General features: G+C 50.8%; 1 protein-coding gene across 1 annotated transcript in view; it reads left to right on the top strand.

Moving 5' to 3' along the window:
• arhgef12b (Rho guanine nucleotide exchange factor (GEF) 12b) overlaps window positions 1-22,500 on the top strand; it is a 106,228-nt gene that overhangs the window by 68,099 nt on the left and 15,629 nt on the right. Inside the window, 16 exon segments of the mRNA XM_061248319.1 lie at window positions 299-404; window positions 1,222-1,359; window positions 3,482-3,514; window positions 6,210-6,324; window positions 6,588-6,693; window positions 7,578-7,787; window positions 9,121-9,271; window positions 10,313-10,348; window positions 11,768-11,925; window positions 12,348-12,494; window positions 15,418-15,500; window positions 17,507-17,632; window positions 18,745-18,859; window positions 20,419-20,519; window positions 21,416-21,493; window positions 21,687-21,762. Of these exon segments, the coding sequence (XP_061104303.1) occupies window positions 299-404; window positions 1,222-1,359; window positions 3,482-3,514; window positions 6,210-6,324; window positions 6,588-6,693; window positions 7,578-7,787; window positions 9,121-9,271; window positions 10,313-10,348; window positions 11,768-11,925; window positions 12,348-12,494; window positions 15,418-15,500; window positions 17,507-17,632; window positions 18,745-18,859; window positions 20,419-20,519; window positions 21,416-21,493; window positions 21,687-21,762 (1,779 nt within the window).

Raw genomic sequence — 22,500 nt, 5'->3', positions numbered from 1 at the left:
ATTTTGCCTTCTCTGCGAACAAGACACCGACCGTGACGTGTCACACGTCTGCTTGCTCTCCCCTTGGAGTCCCTCTGTCTTCTGTATGTCACACTGCCCTCTAAGAGCGGCTGCTGGTTTGTGTGGAAAATTGCGATCTTTAGTGTCAGTCAGCCCACAAAGTCCCATTACGTCACCGTGCTGGATGCTCCCGGGCCTAGCCTGGGCCAGCTGTCTGTCAGCTAGGACTGTGAGAGGTGTGTGTACCTTACTTGACTGTTTGTGTGTCTGTGTGTGTTGTACGTTGCGTGTGATGTAGAGAGGAGAAGGCCGGAGCTCATTCCGGAGGAACTCCACAGGCAGTATGTGCAGGTTCTGCAGGACAGTCTGGTCCCCGACATACAGAAAAACCTGGAGGACTTCAGGTGAGTGAGTGTGAGAGAGAGAGCCAGACGAATAGAGATACAGGGAGGTTAGAGATGGGAGGTTGGAGAGGTGTAGAGAGGATGGAGCTATGCACCAGCACTTAGAGAGGGAGAGGGAGCGTGTGCTGGTATTGTAGGTTTATGTGAAAGTGTTTATGACGCAATGCTCTGTGCTGGATTAAGGGAGGGTGGCAGAGATTGACAGGAAACAATATGTCCTTGTAACGTAGGGTTTATATGTGAAAGTGTGTGTGACGCAGTGCTCTGTGCTGGGTTGATGGTGTCCTCGTGTTGTGGGGTTTAAGTGAAAGTGTGTGTGACGCAGTGTGTGTGACGCAGTGCTGTGGGGGGGTCTGCAGGCAGAAGCGCAGTGTGTGTGACGCAGTGCTGTGGGGGGGTCTGCAGGCAGAAGGGCAGTGTGTGTGACGCAGTGCTGTGGGGGGTCTGCAGGCAGAAGGGCAGTGTGTGTGACGCAGTGCTGTGGGGGGTCTGCAGGCAGAAGGGCAGTGTGTGTGACGCAGTGCTGTGGGGGGTCTGCAGGCAGAAGGGCAGTGTGTGTGACGCAGTGCTGTGGGGGGGTCTGCAGGCAGAAGCACAGTGTGTGTGACGCAGTGCTGTGGGGGGGTCTGCAGGCAGAAGCGCAGTGTGTGTGACGCAGTGCTGTGGGGGGGTCTGCAGGCAGAAGCGCAGTGTGTGTGACGCAGTGCTGTGGGGGGGGTCTGCAGGCAGAAGCGCAGTGTGTGTGACGCAGTGCTGTGGGGGGGTCTGCAGGCAGAAGCGCAGTGTGTGTGACGCAGTGCTGTGGGGGGGTCTGCAGGCAGAAGCGCAGTATGGGGCTGACGCTGGCCGAGGCGGAGCTGGCCAGGCTGGACACGGAGAGGGTGAGAGACCGCGTGGCCCTGGAGAGAGAGCGCTCCTGCGCCGAGCACATCATCTCCAAGATCGAGGACGTGCTGTAAGGACCCTCCGCCCGCACACGCTCCGCGACATACACACGCAACGCTACACGTGTGTACACACGCAACACTACACGCATGTACACACGCAACACTACACGCATACAGTCTCACACGCATGTACAGTCTCACACGCAACATTACACGCGTGTACACACGCAACACTACACGCATACAGTCTCACACGCATGTACAGTCTCACACGCAACATTACACGCGTGTACACACGCAACACTACACGCGTGTACAGTCTCACACGCAGGGCCATCTCACATGTAGCGTCGTGGTTAAGGTAAACGACTGGGACAGTACATTACGTGGCCGGTGGTTCTTATCCCCGGTGTAGCCACAATAAGATCCGTTGGGCCCTTGACCCAGCATTGCTCCAGGGGAGGATTGTCTCCTGCTTAGTCTAATCAACTGTACGTGGCTCTGGCTCTGGAGAGCGTCTGCCAAATGCCATTAATGTAATGTAATGTAATGTAATGTAATGTAATGTAATGCACACTCAACCAACACATGCACTCTCCCGCTCGCACTCAGCAACACACACAAACACACACGCGCACACAGAGATGGTCTTACTTATCATGGCCTCAGAATTACCTGCATCTTTAAGATCACAAGTTAAAAGATAAAGGCAGTGGCGCAATGCACATACCACAGTGAGGCCTTAAGTTTTCAACAGAGACACTCACACACCCTCTCACACATGCACACACACTTAGACATGCACCCAGATATGTACACGCACACACACACACACACGCACACACACACACGCACACACACACACGCACACACACACACACACACACACACACACACACACACATACACTGACACTCACACAGATACACTGACACTCACACAGACACTCACACACATACACACACACATACGCACTGACACTCACACAGACACACACACACACACACACACACATATCAACATACACACACATACACACTGACTCTCACATAGACACTCACACACACACACACACACACACACACACTGACACTCTCACAAACACACACACACACATTCATACACGCACATGCACACACACACGCATTCATACATGCACACTCACTCACTCACACACTGACACACACACACACACACACACGCACACACACTCACACTCTCAATGCATCGCTGATGACTGGGACTGTTGCGTGTGGAGGAAAAAGGAGGAACAGGGTGGATTAGCAGGATTAAGAGGTTTGATCCTCTCAGACATTCGCTCTTTCAGCCTCTGATATTGTTGCACGCCGGACTGACCGTTTTGTGGCATTAAATCGCATTCATTCGGCAGATGAACAGAAACACCTCAACCTCATTTACATGGCTAACAGCGCCAAACCTGGCTATAACAACATTCCCAGACCAATGATATGTGACATCCCTAAAGCACTCATGCTAAGACCCCAAATACTAATCCTTAATGCAAATAGGTTCTATAAAAACACCATAACCTGAACTACTACTAGAGGTATGGGATGGGTTTGCATCAGTTTGCATCTGATGATGGACCATGAATTTACTGTCCTGGCCACCGTAGGGAGTTTGTTTTACTGTTGTGAGGCTGTTATGACTGGCAAGAGCATCTCTGTAGGCAGTGTTCCATCACCTTTGTTATACACACACGCGCACACACACACACACACACACACACACACACATACACACGCACACATAAACACCACATCCCTCCATGCATGCACGCACACTGTAGTGGACGCATATACATGTATACATGTTCCTACAACTTGCAGACAAACACGCACACACACACACTCCCCTGACAAAGACATCAGCCAGAGACATTTGCAGTCGTGAAGTGCAGGTGTAAGAGGGCTGTCCTGCTGCTGTTAGTGTTCCTGACATACCCCACGTGAAATGTCCGTGTCGTGGTACAGGTTTTTAAAGGTAAGCAGACCGTTATCCTCCAGGTCATCCTTCTTGTTGTCGTAGTGTGTGATTGAACTGCTTGTCATAAGCTGGGTGAAAGTGAAAGTGTGTGTGTGTGTGTGTGTGTGTGTGTGTGAGTGTGTGAGTGTGAGTGTGCAGGAGAAAGAGGGAGCGTGAACTGATGGCTGCCTTATTTATTTTCAGGCTGACCTCGCAGCCTGCAGAAGAGGAGAAGTGGTAAGTGTCTGTCCTGTGATGAAGCATCAGTGCCCGCAGACCCTTATTGCTGCCCTTTTTCACCACCTAGTGGTGGAACCAACGTACTGCTGGTTATGGAGGGAGCCACTCATTTAGTCCGTAACCAGCTCGGGTGACGCAACAAATACACTTATGACAGTTGTCTGATTTACAACAAACGGCTCATTTATGAATTAAAACGGTACAGAAGTTCTTCTGGAAAGGGATGGAAGTTAGACGACCTTTCCCGCTGCGTGGCAGGGGCTCCTGGGAGATCAGGCACAGTGAAGGTGTCCTTTCACGCAGCATCAGAGTTGCTCGGGCAGAATATCTCCACGGCTCGTTGAAGTGCCGCGATGCAACCGGGGGATGGGAAATAGCTTGTTATTGATCTCAGGTGCTCAGGGCAGCCTGTAGTTTAGTGGTTAAGGTAAAGGACTGGGACACGCAAGGTCGGTGGTTCGAATCCAGGTGTAGCCACAATAAGATCCGTACAGCCGTTGGGCCCTTGAGCAAGGCCCTTAACCCTGCATTGCTCCAGGGGAGGATTGTCTCCTGCTTAGTCTAATCAACTGTACGTCACTCTGGATAAGAGTGTCTCCCAAATGCCATTAATGTAATCTTAATGTCATAAGGATGGCTGGCTCATTTGCTCCTGGTACAGGGCTCTGCTACGCTACTCCTGGAGCTCTGTGGGGTCAGCTGATCTCTGTTGTTAATCTGCACTTAATTGCTCAGTTTTAACGGTTGCACAGTTAACTCGCCTCGCCTGGTTTCTCGGGTTTGAATCCGCGGCTGAGTTTTGAATGAAAACTGAAAGCAGCAGACCCCACACGGCTGTGTGGGATCAGGGTTACAGACCCCTGCTCTAATGCTCTAACACCACACTCATGGGTCTCATGTCCTTTACAGTTTGGCTTTGTGCTGGTCCAGAGCACTGAGCCTGTTTTTGAATCCAAAGCACTTTTTTATCAGTGCACTTGTATACTTTTTAAAAGTTGTTACTCATTTTGAAGCTTTTTAAGTTACTACTCTTTGAGTGTGAGAAATCTTGCTGATCTAGTCTTAGTTCTTATGTGCACTCTGCTTTGCTTAAAGCTGTGCTCCCATTTTATTGGCATTTGTTCCTGAAAATGAATGTGTGCTAGCTGGGAAAAATAATTTAGGAGCCTAATTGGGAGGCATTAGTGCACTCAGGAGCTCTTGTGCTCCTCGGAAAAAACGTTTGCATAGAAACCTTTCTACGGCCACGGCTTCCCCGCAGCGGTTCTGCTCTGAGTAATAAACAGCTTTACTCTCCTTCCTCTTAGGAAGAGGCACAGCTCGACCGCAGACCGTGTGCCTTGGTGGCACAGCGACGGCTGCGGAGGCACAATGGCCGATTCGAGTTAGGGGGAAGGAGGTTTCGACCATGGGCACCACCCCAGAGCGTAGTCTGGTTGCGTTCTTCGTCCACTTCTGCATGTCGCTGTTGAAGCAGGTTTTCCCATGCGTGATTAATCCGCTGTGTGACCGCGCTGCGGTCCGTTTGGCTGCGGACCGGAAAGGACCGGAAGTCCGCGGGAGGCCGTGTTTGCGGCAGATGGACGGGGCGCGTGTTGAGCTCGCCGTGACAGAAGGATATCTGGGCTATTTCCAGGACCAGGCGTGGCTCGTGTTTGCATTCCTTCTGTATTTACGCCTATGGGGGGGGGGGGAAACGCAGAACAGAACATTCTGGAGAGCACGGTTTCCCACCTCGGGATGCCCGCCGGGATGGAAATGCAGTTTGGCGCCATCATCTGGACGTTTACTGCATTGCCTTGGCAGTTCTACTTTTACACTTTTACACCTGTCTTGGACCTTTTTTTTAATTTTTTATTATTTCTCTTGATTTTTAACACCCCTAACTGACTGATATACATAAAGGAAGACTGTTATAATTGATACAAATTATTAATCATCAGTGCATCAGGTTTTAAGGAGCCTTTCCCCAGAGGACATCCAGATAGGAGCGAGCCGCAAGCACTTAGGAACACTATAAATAAACTTAATTCCAAAAACTTAAGGTCATAGCCAGATTTTTGGAACGGAGGAGTGCTAACGCTGCAGCCCTGAAGGCGGGATAAAAACTTGGTTTGTTAAAGACGGTAAAGATGTTCTGAAGTCCAGCAAGCATTTAAGAGTGGCCAGATGAAGGTCAGGCCAGAAAGTGCCATATAGATTGGATACCCCTTCACAGAGGCACATGCTTACATATGTTACTTGACTGACCCCTGGTGGACAAACTGGGAATAGCAGGGGAGCAGACTTGCGTAACTTGGTCAGTCAAGCACTTATGGTGGCTTCTCCGGCCCAAAGCCCAGACGCCTTACAAGGAGAGACCAACTGGGTATCTGCGACCTGTCAGGTCACACGGTTTACACTGCCTGCACAGTACGGCAGGACAACATTACAGTGCCCTTTTCCTTTCTCTGCTCCCTTATGGGGACAAATGGGTAGATTTACACACTGCCCATTTTACAGCTGGATATGTTATTCAAGCAGCTCAGGTTGCCCTGTCTTGAAATAACTACCATTAATACCAATAATAACTGCCATTTTTGCTCTGCAGTCATACTAGTGTCTGAGCATGTTGATCAACGGCAGGTTACCAGACTGGTGTACATCCGTTTGTGGTGTTAATGTATTGGTGGTGGTGTGTTTTCTCTCTCAGTCGCACCATGCAGTTTGTGATTCTGACCTATATGAAGCAGCTGGGGGTGAGGGTGAAGGAGCCCCGCAGCCTGGAGCCCAAACGTGTCCGGATTCACTTCCTCCCCAAGATAAAGGTGCGGAGAACGTGTGCACGCGCACACACACATACGCGCACACACATACGCGCACACACATACGCGCACACATACACGCACGCGCACGCACGCACACACATACACGCGCACGCACACACACACACACACACACACACACATACACGCACGGACGCACACATATAGACATGCACACACACGCGCGCAGACACTACTCAGTTGCGCTGATGGATAGATGCTGCTGTGGGATTGGGGGTGTAATTTGTGTCTTTGCCGTTGAGCAGAAGAGCATAAAGACTGAAAAAGAGGGAGAGGAGAAAGTGAAGAAGCCTCGATTTCCCAGCATCCTCGGCCCCCCCAGGCGGACCAGTCGAATCGACGCCACCTCAAGTACGTGTCCACCCTGCCCCTCCTCCGTGCTGCCCAAAGCATTCCCTCAGGAGCTCCGACCGCACATCAACACACACCTACAGCCAATCAACCATTACTTCCATCAGCTTTAGAGCTGGCATTTAAATCAGACACTCAGATCCTTTCTTGGGTGAAATGTATGATAAAAAAATAAAACAAAATAACGTTTCCATTAGCAGCAAAGAGTTTGGACAGGCATATCACCCACAGATCGCAAACTGACTGAAATTGTCTTGATTGTGCAGTTTATGGAGCTGGCTAAGCAGCGTCCCAGGACCGCTGTTTACGTGACGCTGGCTGTGTGCTGTCTTAATATGAGACAGACTGTGCTGTGTCTGTGCACTGTTCTCCTGCTGTTACTCACTGTGTGTCGTGTGTGTCGTGTGTGTCGTGTGTGTCGTGTGTGCGTGTGTGCGTGTGCGCGTGTGCGCGTGTGCGCGTCTGTGTGTCTGTGTCTCTGTGTGTGTGTGTGTGTGTCTGTGTGTGTGTCTGTGTCTGTGTCTGTGTGTGTGTGTGTGTATGTGTGTGTGTATGTGTGTGTGTGCGCGTGTGTGTGCGCGCTCTTGTCTGTGTGTGTGTGTGCGCGCTCTTGTCTGTGTGTGTGTGTGCGCGTGTGTGTCTGTGTGTCTGTGTGTGTGTGTGTGTGTGCGTGTGTGCGTGTGTGCGTGTGTGCGTGTGTGCGTGTGTGCGTGTGTGCGTGTGTGCGTGTGTGCGTGTGTGCGTGCGTGCGTGCGTGCGTGCGTCGTGTGCGTCGTGTGTGTGCGCGCTCTTGTCTGTGCGTGTGTGTGTGTGTGTGTGTGTGTGTGTGTGTGTGCATGCGCTCTTGTGCGTGCGTGCGTGCGTGTGTGTGTGTGTGAGAGCAGTAGGCAGGGCCATGGAGATGAATAAGCCGCGGCCGCAGAAGCAGCTGTCCCAGCCGGCGCTGAACATCCCGGAGCACGCCGACCCCAGCCGCGCCCGGGGCAGCCAGTCCAGCGAGGGCTCAGACCTCACCCCGGCCCTCACCACCTCTCCCCCCTACAGCACCTCCCTCAGCCAGAGCTCTGAGGCAGGCAGCCGGGACTCAGACAGCGGTGAGGGACCTGCGCTACGCTCGCTCTCTCTCTCTCCCTCTGTCTCTCTGTCTCTCTCTCTCTTTCTCTCTCTCTCTCTCTCTCCTCTCTCTCTCCCTCTCTCTCTCTCTCTCTCTCTCTCTCTCTCTCTCTCTCCCTCTCTCTCTCCCTCCGTCTGTCTCTCTCTCTCTCTCTCTCTCGCTCTCTCTCTCTCTCCCTCTGTCTTTCTCTCTTCCTCTCTCTGTCTCTCTCTCTCCTCTCTCTCTCTCTCTCTCTCTCTCCTCTCTCTCTCCCTCTCCCTCTTCCTCTCTCTCTTCCTCTCTCTCCCCCCCTCTCTCTCCCTCTGTCTCTCTCTTCCTCTCTCTCTATCTCTCTCCCTCCTCTCTCCCCCCTCTCTCTTTCCCTTTCTCCCTCTCTCTCTCCCCCTCTCCCTCTCCCTTTCTCCCTCTCTCTCTCCCCCTCTCCCTCTCTCTCTCTTTCTTTCTCTATCTGTCTGTCTCTGTCTCTCTCCCTCTCTCCCTCCCTCCTCCCTCTCTCTTTCTCCCTCTCTATCTCTCTCTCCCTCTCTATCTCTCTCTCCCTCTCTCTCTCCATCTCTCCCTCTCTCTCTCTACCCCCTCCCTCTCTCTCTGTCTCTCTCTCTCTCTCTGTCTTTCTGTCTCTCTCTCCCCCCTCTCCCTCCTTCACTCTCATTCTCTCCCTCTCTATATGTCTGTCTCCCTCTCTCTTTCTCTCACTCTGTATGTCTGTTTCCCTCTCTCTCTCTCTCTCTCGCTCTTCCTCTCTCCATCTCTCTCCTTCCTCGGCTCTCACCTTCCTATCCCCCTCTCTCACACTCCCTCCCTCTCTGTCAGTCTCTCTCGCTCCCACATTTCTCTCTGTTTTTCTTGTCTGTATCGGTATCTCTCGCCTTTCCTCCCTGCTCCGCGTCCCTCTCTGCATCCCTTTGTTTCCTCTCCCTTGTTCCTCGTCCGCCTCTGTCCGGACATGTTTTCTGCATCAGGGCTCTTTACTGAGGTACTTACCAGCTCTTGTGCTCCAGCTCGCCTAGAGCTCCATTTAAAAAAAATAATTGCCATGTTTACGTATTTTCATGCGCATAATAGGCTGCTGCCAGAGCGAGGTTCCATGGCTTTGTGGTAAAGGTTTGCATTAAAAAAGGGCCGCCGTTCTTCTTGACTTCCGCGTGTGGTGGGCGGCTTTCTTTTGTGTCTTATAATAGACTTCCGACAGGTTTTGTTCGGTTTTACACGATGAAAGTGATTGCAATTGTGAAGAAACATCGATGGAAGTGTTAAAGGCCTAACCGCAGAGTGTATGTGGGCGTGAGGTGACCCTGTCTCTCTCCCCCCAGGCCTCACGCCCTCCTCCGCCCTCCCCCGGGTGGGAGAGGGACTGCTGTCGGGCGACGCCCAGGACGGGACGCCCCACACGCCCAGCACCCTCTTCGACTTCAGCTCCTGCAGCCTGGAGCACAGGCAGGACGAGGAGCGAGACAGCGACAGGTAACCCCTCACCTGGCCTTACCTGTCACTCACACACCTGGCCTTACCCCTCATCTGGCCTTACCTGTCACTCACACACCTGGCCTTACCTGTCACTCACACACCTGGCCTTACCCACACACCTGACCTTTCCCACACACCTGGCCTTACCTGTCACTCACACACCTGGCCTTACCCACACACCTGGCCTTACCTGTCACTCACACACCTGGCCTTACCTGGGGTTACCCCTCACCTGGCCTTACCTGTCACTCACACACCTGGCCTTACCTGTCACTCACACACCTGACCTTACCTGGGGTTACCCCTCACCTGGCCTTACCTGTCACTCACACACCTGGCCTTACCTGGGGTTACCCCTCACCTGGCCTTACCTGTCACTCACACACCTGGCCTTACCTGTCACTCACACACCTGGCCTTACCTGGGGTTACTCACACACCTGGCCTTACCTGTCACTCACACACCTGGCCTTACCTGTCACTCACACACCTGACCTTACCTGGGGTTACTCACACACCTGGCCTTACCTGGGGTTACTCACACACCTGGCCTTACCTGGGGTTACTCACACACCTGGCCTTACCTGTCACTCACACACCTGGCCTTACCTGTCACTCACACACCTGACCTTACCTGGGGTTACTCACACACCTGGCCTTACCTGGGGTTACTCACACACCTGGCCTTACCTGTCACTCACACACCTGGCCTTACCTGTCACTCACACACCTGACCTTACCTGGGGTTACTCACACACCTGGCCTTACCTGGGGTTACTCACACACCTGGCCTTACCTGTCACTCACACACCTGGCCTTACCTGTCACTCACACACCTGACCTTACCTGGAGTTACTCACACACATTATTTTCTGGAGTTACTCATGCAGCTGACCGTACCTGGATTTAGGTATTTGCATACTGTACCTGGACCTGGACCTGCCTGAAGTTACTGGCACGTGTGTGTAGCGTGGGCTGTGGGTTTAGGCTCAGGGGTGATGTGTGAGCGGTGCACTGAACAGCCTGTGCTGTTTTTTAGGGCTCAGGAGGGAGGAACACCCAGGCCCATCAGGAGGTAAGTCTGTCTGTCTGCCTGCCTGAATGTCTGTCTGTCTGTCTGTCTGCCTGCCTGAATGTCGGCCTGCCTGAATGTCGGCCTGTCTGTCTGTCGGCCTGTCTGTCGGCCTGTCTGTCTGTCGGCCTGTCTGTCTGTCGGCCTGTCTGTCTGTCTGTCTGCCTGCCTATCTGTCTTGTCTCACCACCCCACCCCACAATCAAGTGTCCTGTCAGTTGCTGTCCATGTGTTGTGGTTGAAATGCAGTCTTTGATAGGCTGCTGTTGAAAGTGCTTGTCCATGTGTGATGTGTCTGAGTGGGCTGGCCTGTGTGTGTGTGTGTGTGTGTGTGTGTGTGTGTGTGTGTGTGTGTGTGTGTGTGTGCGCGCGTGTGCATGTGCATGTGTGTGTGTGTGTGTATTCCTTTTATCATCTTCCCTCTCTCGCCAACTGTCACGCTATTTTTTCCTGTAACAGAAAAAACAAGACAGCTGTAATGCGATTATAATCTAATTAAGTTCAATAGAAAACATCTAAATATGTCTATGTGTCTGTAATTACAGGCTGTTGTTTATCTGTGTCTTTTTTGTCACTTTATATTTGCTGTATTAAAAAAAAAGAAGTCAATTTGCCCCTTCAGTTAACAACTCATATTATTTGGGGTTGTCTTTAATACAGTCCATTCAGTTAGATTGAATCTGGCAATGTAATATATTCCAAAATCCACATTTTACAACCTAATAACCTGAATTTACAAGGCTATTTCTTGTTCTTGGTCTACAGAGCACAGGAATAATAAATGCATTGTATGAATGAAAAGGTAAACTAGAGAATAGAAGCATGCCTGTCTCTACCTGCCTATCCTCAGTGTTCAATGACCTCTCTCACTCTCCCTCTGCTCCTCTCTCTCCCCCTCTCCCGCTCTCCCCCTCTCTCACTCCCCCTCTCACTCCCTCTCTCCCCTCCTCTCTCACTCCCTCTCTCCCTCCTCTCTCCCTCCTCTCTCACTCCCTCTCTCCCTCCTCTCTCCCCTCCTCTCTCTCCCCTGCTCCCCCTCTCTCCCCTCCTCTCTCTCCCCCCCTCTCTTCCTCCTCTCTCTCTCCCCCTCTCCCCCTCTCTCCCTCCTCTCTCCCCTCCTCACTCCCGCCTCTCTCACTCTCTCACTCCCTCTCTCCCCTCCTCTCTCTCTCCTGCTCCCCCTCTCACTCCCTCTCTCCCTCTCTCCCCTCCTCTCTCACTCCCTCTCTCCCTCCTCTCCCCTCCTCTCTCTCTCTCCCCTGCTCCCCTCTCCCCTCTCCCCCTCTCTCCCTCCTCCCTCCTCTCACTCCCTCTCTCCCCTCCTCTCTCCCCCCCCTCACTCACTCACTCCCTCCTCTCCCTCCTCTCTCCCTCCTCTCTCCCCCTCTCCCTCCCCCCCCCCCCCTCTCCCCCCTCTCTCAGGATGGACACTCTGAGCAGTGTGGAGCTCCAGAGTGAGGATGATCAGGGTAATGATCCAGAGCTGGAGCAGGACCCTCCCAACTGGCAGCAGCTGGTGAGCCGGGAGGTGCTGGCCGGACTCACGCCGCACGAGATCAAGAGACAGGAAGTCATCAACGGTGAGGATTCCCTCTCCGCCCAGGGGCATTGTGGGATCCGGCCTAGTGGTTAAGGCACATGACTGGGACCCCCCAAAGTCGGTAGTTCGAATCCCGGTTTAGCCACAATAAGATCCGCACAGCTGTTGGGCCCTTGAGCAAGGCCCTTAACCCTGCATTGCTCCAGGGGAGGATTGTCTCCTGCTTAGTCTAATCAACTGTACATCGCTCTGGATAAGAGCGTCTGCCAAATGCCAATAATGTAATGTAATGGCTCATGCATGCTCTCTCAACCTGAGGTTTTATGGATCACACCAAAGCATTATCTATAGCCTTATGTGACGTTTTGGATATGGTCTAAATTATGGCCAGTATTGCTCTACCAGGCTGGTCAGTGTGACGTGGCCGCACCGTGTCCTGATGGAGGTGTCTGTGATTGGCAGAGCTGTTCTACACGGAGCGCGCTCACTTGCGCACGCTGAAGGTGCTGGACAGCGTGTTCTGTCAGAAGCTCACCAGAGACGCCATCCTCCCTGCTGCTGATGTCAAGAGCGTCTTCTCCAACCTGGAGGAAATCGTTCAGCTGCACGGTACCCAGGACTGCACGGCGACACACTGATCTCACACTGACACACTGATCACACTGACACACTGTACACTGATGTACTGGAGACACACTGATCACACTGTACACTGACACACTGTAGTCACACACTGATCACACTGATCACACTGACACACTGTACACTGACGTACTGGAGACACACACTGATCACACACTGATCACACTGACACACTGTACACTGACGTACTGGAGACACACACTGATCACACACTGATCACACTGACACACTGTACACTGACGTACTGGAGACACACACTGATCACACACTGATCACACTGACACACTGTACACTGACGTACTGGAGACACACACTGATCACACACTGATCACACTGACACACTGTACACTGACACACTGTACACTGACGTACTGGAGACACACACTGATCACACACTGACACACTGTACACTGCACACTGACACACTGTACACTGACGTACTGGAGACACACACTGATCACACACTGATCACACTGACACACTGTACACTGACGTACTGGAGACACACACTGATCACACACTGATCACACACTGACACACTGTACACTGACGTACTGGAGACACACACTGATCACACACTGACACACTGTACACTGACGTACTGGAGACAAACACTGATCACACTGTACACTGACGTACTGGAGACACACTGATCACACACTGACACACTGTACACTGACGTACTGGAGACACACACTGTTCACACTCTGTCTGACTGCACGCTGACACACTAACACACTTTAAAACATAGAAACAAAGAGAATAAAAGAAATAATTCAAATGAAAAGATAAAAACAGGGAGAATAAAATAGAAAAAGAAAACAATTTATATTGAAATGAAACCACGAATAAAATAGTATAAAAGAGTCAATAAGTAAAAATAAGTTTAAAAAAAAAAAATAATAATAATAAAATTAATACAAAATTAATTAAAAGCCAAATTAAAAAGGAAAGTTTTGAGCTGCTTTTTAAATTTGCCAACTGAGTCTGCTATACTATTGTTGTGGGAGGGTGTTCCACAGTTTTTGTGCATAATAGCAGAAAGCACTCTCACCACCTCTTATTTTTAACCACAGGTACATTAAGTAAGTCTGCTGTGGATGATCTAAGTGCTCGAGTTGGTACATAAGGTGATAGGCTATCTTTAATATGAAACGTTGCGAGGCCATTTAAAGCTTTATATACAAGTAATAAGACTTTAAAATCAACTCTAAAAGAAATCTTTTTTTGTTAAGATTCTGGCCGCAGCGTTTTGGATAAGTTGCAGTTTATCAATCGGCTTCTTGGGCAGGCTGGTAACAAGTGCATTACAGTAGTCCAAGCGGCTAGAGATAAAAGCGTGTATCAGTTTTTCTGCATCTTGGGGAGTTAAAAAGGGTCTTACTTTGGCTATGTTTCTGAGGTGATAAAAGGCAGTCCTGGTCACCTTGTCTGTGGGATTTAAAATTGAGGTCGACAAGATAACTCCCAGGCTTCTGACCTCAGAGTCTGTCTGGTTAGCCAGGCTTCCAGTCTTTACTGGAGACACACTGATCACACACTGACAGGCTTCACTGACACACTGATCACACACTGATCACACACTGACAGGCTTCACTGACACACTGATCACACACTGACAGGCTTCACTGACACACTGATCACACACTGACAGGCTTCACTGACACACTGATCACACACTGACAGGCTTCACTGACACACTGATCACACACTGACAGGCTACACTGACACACTGATCACACACTGACAGGCTTCACTGACACACTGATCACACACTGACAGGCTTCACTGACACACTGATCACACACTGACAGGCTACACTGACACACTGATCACACACTGACAGGCTACACTGACACACTGATCACACACTGACAGGCTACACTGACACACTTGAGTCACATACTGACTGACTGTACACTGATGCACTGTGCACTGACAGACGGGAGCCACACCCTGATACTGACACACTGATTACACACTGACAGGCTACACTGATCCCCTAGAGTCACATACTGACTGACTGTACACTGATACGCTGTGCACTGACAGACTGGAGCCACACCCTGACACTGACTCACAGTCCTCCTGCTCACTGAGCCTCAGACCACACCCTGACACTGACTCACAGTCCTGCCTGCTCCCTGAGCCTCAGACCACACCCTGACACTGACTCACAGTCCTCCTGCTCACTGAGCCTCAGACCACACCCTGACACTGACTCACAGTCCTCCTGCTCACTGAGCCTCAGACCACACCCTGACACTGACTCACAGTCCTCCTGCTCACTGAGCCTCAGACCACACCCTGACACTGACTCACAGTCCTCCTGCTCACTGAGCCTCAGACCACACCCTGACACTGACTCACAGTCCTCCTGCTCACTGAGCCTCAGACCACACCCTGACACTGACTCACAGTCCTCCTGCTCACTGAGCCTCAGACCACACCCTGACACTGACTCACAGTCCTCCTGCCTGCTCACTGAGCCTCAGACCACACCCTGACACTGACTCACAGTCCTCCTGCTCACTGAACCTCAGACCACACCCTGACACTGACTCACAGTCCTGCCTGCTCCCTGAGCCTCAGACCACACCCTGACACTGACTCACAGTCCTCCTGCTCACTGAGCCTCAGACCACACCCTGACACTGACTCACAGTCCTGCCTCCTCACTGAGCCTCAGACCACACCCTGACACTGACTCACAGTCCTCCTGCTCACTGAGCCTCAGACCACACCCTGACACTGACTCACAGTCCTGCCTCCTCACTGAGCCTCAGACCACACCCTGACACTGACTCACAGTCCTGCCTCCTCACTGAGCCTCAGACCACACGAATGCTGAACGACGTCTGACCGGTCTGTCCGTCCGTTTGTCCGACAGTGTCCATATGTGACCAGATGAGTGCGATCAGGAAGACGGAGACGACCGTCGTGGACCTGATCGGAGAAGACCTGCTGTCCTGGGTAATGTACCCCCGCGGCCTGCGAGGCGTGTAGATACAGCGGGGAGGAGTTACTGCCCGTTGTTATACGACTGCTATTAGGACGAAGACAGAAATAAAGAGAGGACACTGCTATTCTAAGCATTACTTTATTGGTTCGGTGCACGCCAAATTTCTAGTTCAGGACCTGCGGGTATTTGGCACGGAAGTAACTTATCGATGGAGCGTTATACGTTTGAATGCTGTGTTCAGTACCGGGGTGCAGTTGTTACGGCTTAATTCTGCCCGACTGCAGTTCTAATGCCCAGCTTGGAATCTGGGTTAAATCAAACATGCAGAAAAAAAAAAACAAGAACAAATCGCACAAAGATCTGACAGCCAGATTCATGTCAAAAGACATCTGCTAGCTGCTCGTTAACCGGCTCATCGCTGTTGCTTTCGCTAAGCTGATGCAGCGACTAATATACTTAGTGTGGAGTACTTCTCTTTACTGCAACAGCTTGATGCGGCTGCTTTTTCCAGCACACAGCAGGTTAGTGAAGCGAAGCATCTGTCTGCAGATGTCTGCTGTCTGCGGCTCAGCTCTCCTGCTGGAGAAGTGGAAACTGTGCAGAGATGAGCGACTCAGTGTGTGGAGTTCAGAGCCGAAATGGCGTGCATCGTTCTCAATGTTTTGTTTTTGTTCTTAATTGGGTAGTGAGACCCATGTCTCCTGTGGCCCCTCAGTCAACTCTGTTCCTGTAACACGGTTAATGTCCTGAGACATGGTTGCACAGCAGGTACTGCTTTGGCTACTCTGTTGGGCCTGCCCCTAGTCCCAGTCACTCAGTCCCAGTGGCTCGGAGAGACTCAGTGATTCAATAGGTATTCAAGCGACTCAGTTATTCAGTAAGTTCTCCAGCGACTCAGCGATTCAGTAGGTACTCCAGAGAGTCAGTGATTCGGTAGGTCCGCCAGAGACTCAGTGATTCAGTAGGTAGTCCCAGAGACTCAGTAAATCAGTTGGTACTCAAGTGACTCATTCAGTTGGTACTCCAGAGAGTCAGTGAATTCAGTAGGTACACCAGCGACTCAGCGATTCAGTAGGTACTCCAGAGAGTCAGTGATTCAGTAGGTCCGCCAGAGACTCAGTGATTCACTGGTACTCAAGTGACTCATTCAGTAGGTCCGCCAGAGACTCAGTGATTCACTGGTACTCAAGTGACTCATTCAGTAGGTCCGCCAGAGACTCAGTGATTCACTGGTACTCAAGTGACTCATTCAGTAGGTACTCCCAGTGTTCCTTCATTCACTTTGTCAGCGTTGGGTCAGTCTCGGCCGGCCCGTTCGCCGCGGTGACTCACGCTGTTGTGTGTCGGGCGGGCCGTTCGCCGCGGTGACTCACGCTGTTGTGTGTCGGGCGGGCCGTTCGCCGCGGTGTCTCACGCTGTTGTGTGTCGGGCGGGGTTTTCACCGTGGTGACTCACGCTGTTGTGTGTCGGGCGGGCCGTTCGCCGCGGTGTCTCACGCTGTTGTGTGTCGGGCGGGCCGTTCTCTGCGGTGACTCACGCTGTTGTGTGTCGGGCGGGCCGTTCGCCGCGGTGTCTCACGCTGTTGTGTGTCGGGCGGGCCGTTCGCCGCGGTGACTCACACTGTTGTGTGTCGGGCGGGCCGTTCTCCGCGGTGACTCACGCTGTTGTGTGTCGGGCGGGCCGTTCGCCGCGGTGTCTCACGCTGTTGTGTGTCGGGCGGGCCGTTCGCCGCGGTGACTCACGCTGTTGTGTGTCAGGCGGGCTGTTCGCCGCGGTGTCTCACGCTGTTGTGTGTCGGGCGGGCCGTTCGCCGCGGTGACTCACGCTGTTGTGTGTCAGGCGGGCCGTTCGCCGCGGTGACTCACGCTGTTGTGTGTCGGGCGGGCCGTTCGCCGCGGTGTCTCACGCTGTTGTGTGTCGGGCGGGCCGTTCGCCGCGGTGACTCACGCTGTTGTGTGTCGGGCGGGCCGTTCGCCGCGGTGACTCACGCTGTTGTGTGTCGGGCGGGGTTTTCCAGTTCAGCGGCAGCGAGGAGGAGAAGATCAAGCGAGCTGTCGGCACCTTCTGCAGCAACCAGCCCTTCGCCCTGGAGTTCATCAAGGCCCGGCAGAAGAAGGACACCCGCTTCTCCTCCTTCATGCTGGTAGGTGGACCGGCTCGGAGCAGGGCATGCTGGGATGCCGGAGCGGGCCAATCGAATGAGGCTTTTACATTGCAGGCTTTTACATTACATTACATTACATTACATTACATTATTGGCATTTGGCAGACGCTCTTATCCAGAGCGACGGACAGTTGATTAGACTAAGCAGGAGACAATCCTCTCCTGGAGCAATGCAGGGTTAAGGGCCTTGCTCAAGGGCCCAACGGCTGTGCGGATCTTATTGTGGCTACACCGGGGATCGAACCACCGACCTTGCGTGTCCCAGTCGTGTACCTTAACCACTACGCTACAGGCCGCCCTTGCGAGCTTGTATAGACGAGGAAAAGGAACGCGTGTCGACGCCAAGCCTGGCCTCTGTCCTCAGGACCTAACGTTATCCAGCTCTTAGATTAAGCACTTTGTCTTGCTTGTTCGAAATTCAAACAAAATATTGGCCTCGGGAAAAGTCTGGAATAAATATAGCACTCTTAAATGCGTCACGCTGTTCCTGCTAAAAACGGCTTCTTTGTGTGAAGAGGCAGTTTGTCTGCCGTGTTTTTCAAAGAGGACTGATAATGAAAGAAAGCGTGTAATTCCGTGATAGTCCCATTTGATTTGACTAAGAATACTTGCTATAAACTTTCATTCTCCTTCAAGTATTCTGGTGACACTTTATAATAAGGTTACACAAATTGACATTGACTAATGTAGTTGTTAAATACTGATTAATTTCAAAGTGCAGCTTTGTTTATTTTGTGTATTCATTAATATCAATTCATATTGGAATTAAGTTAATGTATTTGTTATATATAACTCATTATAAATGTATCCTTTGGTTTGCTAGTGTATACATATTCATCTATACATTGTAATACAATATTCACCAATGCATTAGTTGGTAGTTCACAAATATATGAACAAATAAAGTTAATTTCAGTTTTTAATTGATGTATTTGTGCGTCAATTAATTCAACTGCATTATTTAACACAAATTCGTGTACCCTTATTGCAAAGTGGTGACCAGTGTTCTTAAATATGAAACGGTGTTCGGCTGGTGTACTTCGGCGGTCCCGTTCACACGCGACGCCATTTTGGCTCCGTTTCTTCCCCAGGAGGCGGAGAGTAACCGTTTGTGCCGCCGGCTCCAGCTGAAGGACATCATCCCGGCGGAAATGCAGAGGCTCACCAAGTACCCCCTCCTCCTGGAGAACATCGCCAAGTACACAGGTGCAGTACCCAGCCCTGCCTGCGGGGGGCGGCCGCGGTAGACCCGCTCCAGGGCCACGCTCCAGGGCCCCGCTCCGGGGCCACGCTCCGGGGCCACGCACGCTCTCAGACCCTGACCTCACTGTGGCAGGGCCTGACAGGTCCTCCGTAGAATAGTGTGCATTCTAATCATGTCTCAGATTTTGCTGTTCAAGAGCTAATGTAAATACAAGCAAAAACGCATATATTGTGTTCTGTGTTGTATTCTGGAGAAAGCCAGTATTAGGCAAGCAAACCAGGTTTTTTTTTTTTTTTTTTTTTTAACATTCACAGGATGTTTTTTTGAGGTAGCATTGAATCGCAGGGAAATTGAATCACGCTTTATCAAATACTGAAGTAATTCTCGAGTGAGCTGGATGCAATCATCCCCGGTATCATTTCATAACTGGTGTGTGATATCAGAATGTAGCAGTGTTACCATGAGGTTCAGTGCTGTATGGGGGGAGGGCTGTACGGATAGTAGGGAGGGTTGTGATGTAGTGGGAGGGTTGTGTTGTAGTGGGAGGGTTGTGCTGTAGTGGAGTGGGTTGTGCTGTAGTGGAGGGTTGTGCTGTAGTGGGAGGATTGTGCTGTAGTGGAGTGGGTTGTGCTGTAGTGGTAGGGTTGTGCTGTAGTGGGAGGATTGTGCTGTAGTGGGAGGATTGTGCTGTAGTGCTGTAGTGGAGTGTGTTGTACTGTAGTGCTGTAGTGGAGGGGGTTGTGCTGTAGTGGAGGGTTGTGCTGTAGTGGAGGGTTGTGCGGTAGTGGTAGGGTTGTGCTGTAGTGGAGTGGGTTGTGCTGTAGTGGAGTGGGTTGTGTTGTGCTGTAGTGGAGGGTTGTGCTGTAGTGCTGAAGTGGAGTGGGTTGTGTTGTAGTGGAGTGGGTTGTGTTGTGTTGTAGTGGTAGGGTTGTGCTGTAGTGTAGGGTTGTGCTGTAGTGGTAGGGTTGTGCTGTAGTGTAGGGTTGTGTTGTAGTGGTAGGGTTGTGCGGTAGGCCCAGGTGTAGCAGAGTGAGCGCTAGCGTAGATGCGGAGTGTCCCGTTTGCGTTCCTGCGACTCTGCTGGCGAGCGGCCAGCTCCTGGGCCGGGCCGTCTCTCGGCCTGCGTGATGTCATTACGCCCGTCTGCTCTGTAAGTGCATGATGGGGCTGCAGCAGGGTCCTGGAATTGGGCGACGGGTTTAGCCTGTCTGCTCCACTCAGCCCGAGGCTTGGTCACCACTGCAAATAAAGAGGGTTATCATGGGCCCGCTGGGACTGACTTATTGATGTGCGTCTCCGTACATTGTATCGTATTGCACCGCAAGTCGCTCTGGATGAGAGTGTCTCATAAATGAAGCAAATCTAATGTTCTGTGCGTGTGTGTGTGCGTGTGTGCGTGTGCGTGTGCGTGTGCGTGTGTGTGTGCGTGTGTGCGTGTGCGTGTGCGCGTGTGTGTGTGCGTGTGTGCGCGTGTGTGTGTGCGTGTGTGCGCGTGTGTGTGCGCGTGTGTGTGCGCGTGTGTGTGTGTGCGTGTGTGTGTGCGTGCGTGTGCGTTTCACAGAGGACGCTGAGGAGAAGGAAAAGGTGAAGAGGGCGGGGGAATGCTGTCGACAGATCCTCAACTATGTCAACCAGGCTGTGAAGGAAGCTGAGAACAAGCAGGTGAATGTGGGGGAGGGCGAGATCACATGCAGGCCCAGCCTTGGCTTACTTTTCTCCTGCGTAATTAGTGCTACTGATTGGCCAGGGAGGGTGGAAGAGTGGCCCCTGGCCCTTGAGGACCGTGAGTTGGTGATCCCTGCAATAAAGCTTTCGGTTTGTGTGGGAGCAGTCAAATAACTTCACCGGCAGTTCTTTCGATCTATAACAATCAATTAAATGTTTGTTTCTTTCACCTGGCAATGTGATGTTCAGGTGCATGAATTGAATAGCTCTGAGCTGCACAATTGTGGGTTATTGCTGTTTTCTGGGGCTATTTGTTCTACTTGTAGTAATGAAAACAATTAATGTGGTGTGCTGCACAGTACAGCAACAGTGTAATGAATTAATGATAGAAAACTGTGTGAAGCTTCTTGGGATAAGAAATTATATCTTGGTAAATGACTCCAATATTCAAGACCAAATTTCCTGGAGATGGTGTTGACATAATATCCTAACTTTAATGAACATTTAATCCATTTTAAAATATAGCTTTTTTTTGCCAGGCAGATTTCAAGATTGTAATCGCTCATAACTCTGTTACCTTTCATTTTGGTGTGTAAATTGATACGAGAGCCATTTTTCTATGACCTACAGTAATGAGCAAGTCAAAGTCATGGAGTCACATTAATGAATGCAGTATCATTAATATCTCTCAGATTAACAAGTGTAGAGGAAAGTGTAATTTTGGTTTCTTATCAGGCCAAAATCACCTTGCCAAATCTCATTCAAATCTGTGACGATATTCATATGTGTGTTGAATTCACATGGGCTTAGCCACACACAACACGCACACCTACGCACAAACAAAAACCAAGAAATGGCACTGGTGTTGATGTTCTCTTCTCTTTGTCTTGCAGAGGCTGGAAGACTACCAGAGGAGACTGGACCTGTCATCGCTGAAACAGAGTGAGAACCCCTTAATCTCTGAGTTCAAGGTAAGCCACCGCCCTGTCACCAATTCCCTTATGAAACGAGCAATGCTCCCTAACCTAAAGTGCCTGAAGGATTATTGTGTCCATTAGTGAATCTGTGCCTTGCTGCTGCATTGCTACGGAAGTGTGTTTGTGAATGAAGTATCCGCGTGACGTTTCTGGAGGTTTCATGGCCACTGCCCTCTCTGTCCTACAGAATCTGGACTTGACCAAGAGGAAGATGGTGCATGAGGGGCCTCTCTCCTGGAAGGTCAACAAAGACAAGACAATCGGTACGTAACCGTGACAATAACCAAGACAACCTATACATAAGTGTGACAACAAAGACAAGACAATCGGTACGTAACCGTGACAATAAGCAGGACAACCCATACATAACTGGAACAACAAAGACAAGACAGTCGGTGGATATGTAACCGTGACGATAGACAAGACAACTGATACGTAATTGTGACAAAAAAAGACAAGACGGTCGGTATGTTTCCATGACCGCAAGGACAATTGGAATGTGACCCTTACACGTCAGACAAGATAATCTATACGTAACTATAACAACAGAGACACTGTCATTGAAGTAACGCAACTATTAAGCGTGCCATTACAGTAGAGTACTGTATTACAGATTGTGAATAAGTGGGAATGTCTCTGGGTGTCATATCTGCAGTGTGCTAACCGTGCTTTAAAAATTACTTACAAATAACTTCTGAAGTTGACAGCTGTAAGCAAACTTCTGCATTGAATGCGATATGCAAAATGTGTTTTTATTTTTTTACTTGTTTTTTTTCTTTCCCCCACTTGAACAGCAACTGTGTATCCGGTAGGAGGGAAATTGCTTTTCCGTTCTGACTGACAAACAAATAAAAATGTTTGTAGTCATCATAAATAATTGTTTAAACATAGATTTTCGGCAAAGGTATTTATGTAGCCAATACATTTCTTGCTGAACACTGGTTCTTTTTAATGCCCGACATGAGAAGGAATAATTGATTTTTAACAAGAGAATGTACAGT

The sequence above is a fragment of the Conger conger genome, chromosome 7 (genome assembly GCF_963514075.1).
Source record: "Conger conger chromosome 7, fConCon1.1, whole genome shotgun sequence".
NCBI classification, from domain to species: domain Eukaryota; kingdom Metazoa; phylum Chordata; class Actinopteri; order Anguilliformes; family Congridae; genus Conger; species Conger conger.
Note: the sequence above shows the minus strand (reverse complement) of the source record. Positions and strands in the feature narration are given on the sequence as shown.